The sequence below is a fragment of the Pundamilia nyererei genome, unplaced genomic scaffold (assembly GCF_000239375.1).
Source record: "Pundamilia nyererei isolate P.nyererei 1_Seehausen unplaced genomic scaffold, PunNye1.0 scaffold00026, whole genome shotgun sequence".
Taxonomy (NCBI): domain Eukaryota; kingdom Metazoa; phylum Chordata; class Actinopteri; order Cichliformes; family Cichlidae; genus Pundamilia; species Pundamilia nyererei.
The window spans coordinates 1,559,603-1,561,710 of record NW_005187427.1 but is presented as its reverse complement, the minus strand read 5'-3'; the positions used below and the strand labels follow the sequence as shown (position 1 = coordinate 1,561,710).

Below are 2,108 nucleotides of genomic sequence, written 5' to 3'. Positions count from 1 at the left end.
CCTGATATGTTTAATATGCTGCTGAGAATATAGCCCAGAAGAAGCGTATAGTATAGCTTTTATTTTGGAAAGAGCCATTTCTCTGTAATAAACACTCTTTTCCAAAGATGAGTGATTTCTCGATCAGATAGATTTATTATTTTATCCCTTTGTTGTTTCAGCAACATTAAATAAATAAAAAAAACTGTACGTTTGAGTTAAAATATATATTTATAATTTTAATAAATGACAAATTAAAAAAGCATGAACATTTTTTTGTATCGAAAAATTATCGAACCGTGACAACAGTACCGAACCGAACCATGAATTTTGTGTATCGTTGCACCCCTAGTATATGGATATATATATATACACACACACACATATACACACACACACACACACTCATGTATTAGTCATTCTGTAACACAAGTAATTCTGTTCACAAGTAAGACATATTTAAGTTAAGCTTTGGAATGTGGGAAGCATGCCAAGACAAACCACAGCAGTTTTCACATCCACAGTGCACACAAACTTTCAACTAAAAAGTGAACTTACCCTGGAGAAGTCAAAATGTGGCTCATACTGTCCTCCCACGCCATAGTTTGCAACCTGGTCAGCCAATGACAAAAATGACCCTTAGATAGAGGTGATAAATAAACTCTCCTGTCCACTGAAAACTGAATTATTAACTCATGCTGTTGCTCTGTGTATCATTGAACTTGTGCAAAACAACTAAGCTACACTACATAAGACTACAAATCCAGAAGCCACAAATCTCAGTAATGGCAAAAATAATTAATTGATAAAGGGAAATTATCCCAGCTAATTCTGCATCATTATTTCTAACAGACTTTTGAATTTTTTTTTTTTTATCAATTATTTATATCTCATCTTTTAACATTGCAAACTCCTTTACAATACTTTTAGTGAGTAAGAAACTTTTATTCATGCAACCTTGTCAAAGGTTGTCTTTATTTTTTACTTGATTCATTTGTTTGGTTATATTCATATTATGTGCCAGAGGGGTTTTTATTATTGTTTGTTTGTATTTAAAGCCATGTAAAGGTTATTATTAATTCATATAGAACATATTTATAGCTTGTATAAATATGAATTTTACTTTTAAAAAAGTACATGTCTTGTGTGTGAAGCTGTTGCATGTTTTCAGTATCGGTTTGATGGTTTCATGAGTAAGCTCTGACCACTGTCCTCTAGTGAATTTGGCACTTCAATCAGAATTGCTATACCTCCCTTAGAAACTATGAAAACAGAAAATATCCAACTTATGGAATAGCGATGGTTTGGATTCATCTAATCGTCTAAAGACACTCTTAAATAAACCAGATCAAATCACGTAAAAGTAACAGCATCATTATTTTTTCTTCCATTATTTAAGAGTTAGTATTTAATTTACAAGTTTAAAATAAAGTACAGTAAGTATATGTAAAATGTATGAGCAACTCAAAAGGAACCCCATAGAGTGAGCCCACAGGCTGCTGTGAGATAAAGCAGATGTACAATGTAAACATGGTCAAAGCTGTAAGTGATTATCTGGGGTTAAGGCCTCTATTTGGCAAAGTCACCAGTCTTAGTGGAACCTTTAGGAGTATAGTTATCTCTGATTTCATATGGGACTGCACATTGATATGAAAAACTATATGATGAGATAAGAACATCTGAACTGAATAGGCATGCTTACCTGTTCCTCTTGAAAGAAAGTGACATTTCATTATAAAATTACTTCATATTATTCATCTGTGATTAATTTTCTGCACATGGGGACAACTAATCGCGCCCATCCACATATTACATGCAGTCACTTTAAGGCTTGCAGAAACTAAATGCTCCTGTGTGTGTAGAATTGGAGTAAATGTAAAAACTAGCTCTCAAAGAGACAGAGATGTTAGATATAAAAGACATAACCGAAGTCTCCTGTTGGACTATTTCGTTGTAGTTTCGATAATCTCGGTTTCAGCTGGAAAAATGGATCCAAAGAAGTGATGGTGCACAGGCACATCTGAAGTGAAGACTTAATTATTTAGAGGCTATTCATATATCATTAACTCTACTTTGGGTTATTGAAATCTGGTTAAAAGAGAAATGCTGTAATTTAAAAAATAAATAAA

The 2,108-nt window shown here is 32.9% G+C and overlaps 1 protein-coding gene across 1 annotated transcript in view; it reads right to left on the bottom strand.

Annotated features, from left to right (window-relative positions):
• Positions 1-2,108, bottom strand: part of p4ha2 (procollagen-proline, 2-oxoglutarate 4-dioxygenase (proline 4-hydroxylase), alpha polypeptide 2) — a 20,510-nt gene that overhangs the window by 5,412 nt on the left and 12,990 nt on the right. The window contains exon 8 of the mRNA XM_013909474.1: positions 538-591. Coding sequence (XP_013764928.1) covers positions 538-591 — 54 coding nt within the window. The remainder of the gene's footprint in view (positions 1-537; positions 592-2,108) is intronic.